General features: G+C 39.0%; 1 protein-coding gene across 1 annotated transcript in view; it reads left to right on the top strand.

Annotated features, from left to right (window-relative positions):
* The first annotated feature begins 251 nt into the window (after positions 1–251).
* The window catches only part of NUP153 (nucleoporin 153kDa), a 56,088-nt gene continuing 54,979 nt past the window's right edge, over positions 252–1,360 (top strand). The window contains exon 1 of the mRNA XM_015406267.1: positions 252–282. Within this exon, the coding sequence (XP_015261753.1) occupies positions 252–282 (31 nt within the window). The remainder of the gene's footprint in view (positions 283–1,360) is intronic.

The following is a 1,360-nucleotide window of genomic DNA, read 5'->3' as shown; positions in this document are numbered from 1 at the left end:
GGGAGATTATCAACAAATCTCTCGCTGAGGGACGGTTCCTGGGAGCTCTCAAGGAGGCGATGGTCCGTCCTCTCCTGAAAAAACCATCTTTGGATCTGGCCGAATTGGCCAACTATCGGCCGGTCTCCAATTCGCCCTATTTGGGCAAATTGATTGAGAGGGCTGTGGAAGGACAGCTTCAGGGTTTTCTGGATGACGCTTCTACTTTAGATCCCTTCCAGTCCAGTTTTTGCCCAGGTCACGGGACGGAGATGGCGCTGGTCGCTCTTACTGACGAGCTCTGTAGGCACCTGGATTGGGGCGGGTCGGTGGCGTTGCTGTTGCTAGACCTGTCGGCTGCGTTCGACATGGTTGATCACCAGCTGCTTGCCCACCGCCTCGCCAACGTGGAAACACAGGGGCTCATTTTACAGTCGCTTGTCTCCTTTCTCCAGGGTCGGGGACAAAGAGTGGTGCTTGGGGAACAGCAGTCCAGGAGATGCCCACTTGAGTGTGGGGTATCCCAGGGTGCAGTACTGTCCCCGATGTTGTTTAACATCTTTATGCACCCCTGTAAGGTTGATTAATGATGTTATGGTAGACAGTTCCGCAGGGCCTATAAGACTGAGCTCTTCTGTCAGGCCTTTAAATAGGAGCCACCACTATTTTTAAAAAATATTTTTATTGGGTTTTCACTACAATGCACACACCTATAACATATTTTAAATAAACAATCCATCCAGTTAACACCCTATATTACGGATAAGTTCTAAATAGCAACAGGTCAAACAAGCATAATTACATTTTTCTTCTAATCAATCACTAGAGCAATTATCAAGTACATATATCCATTAGTAATCATTTTTAAGATTCTCATAATCAACATTGTTCTCTCAAGACAAATGCTGGAAAAATTCCTACTGATTCCAATATACAATAGATTTCATGTTTCTATGATAATAAACAAGTCATAGGTTTTGAATTTTTATGTTATTTTAGTTTAATATTATTTTTATTTTTTTATTTTTATTATTACTATTTCAGTATTTTCATTGTCTACCTCCCAACTGTTCAAGTCAGGATTGTCCTTTAACAAAATTGATAACATCTTTAATAAGTTTTACTTTGAGAAAGTACTCTAACATCCAGTATTCTGCACTCATTTCTTAGGTATTTTCCAACATTAGTTTCTAATATATTTTATCATTATGCTTAATCATTTTTCTATACAGCATACATACCAAAAAACCATATAAACATTTTTACACTAATCAGATCAATTCATTCCAGTTTACACACTCCCAAAAAGAAAAAAAAAGTTACAATAAACATTATTACCCTCTCTTTTGCCTTTTGAATATATCTTAAGCCTATCTAATTT

The sequence above is a fragment of the Gekko japonicus genome, unplaced genomic scaffold (genome assembly GCF_001447785.1).
Source record: "Gekko japonicus isolate JY-2015 unplaced genomic scaffold, Gekko_japonicus_V1.1 scaffold1420, whole genome shotgun sequence".
NCBI lineage: Eukaryota > Metazoa > Chordata > Lepidosauria > Squamata > Gekkonidae > Gekko > Gekko japonicus.
Note: the sequence above shows the minus strand (reverse complement) of the source record. Positions and strands in the feature narration are given on the sequence as shown.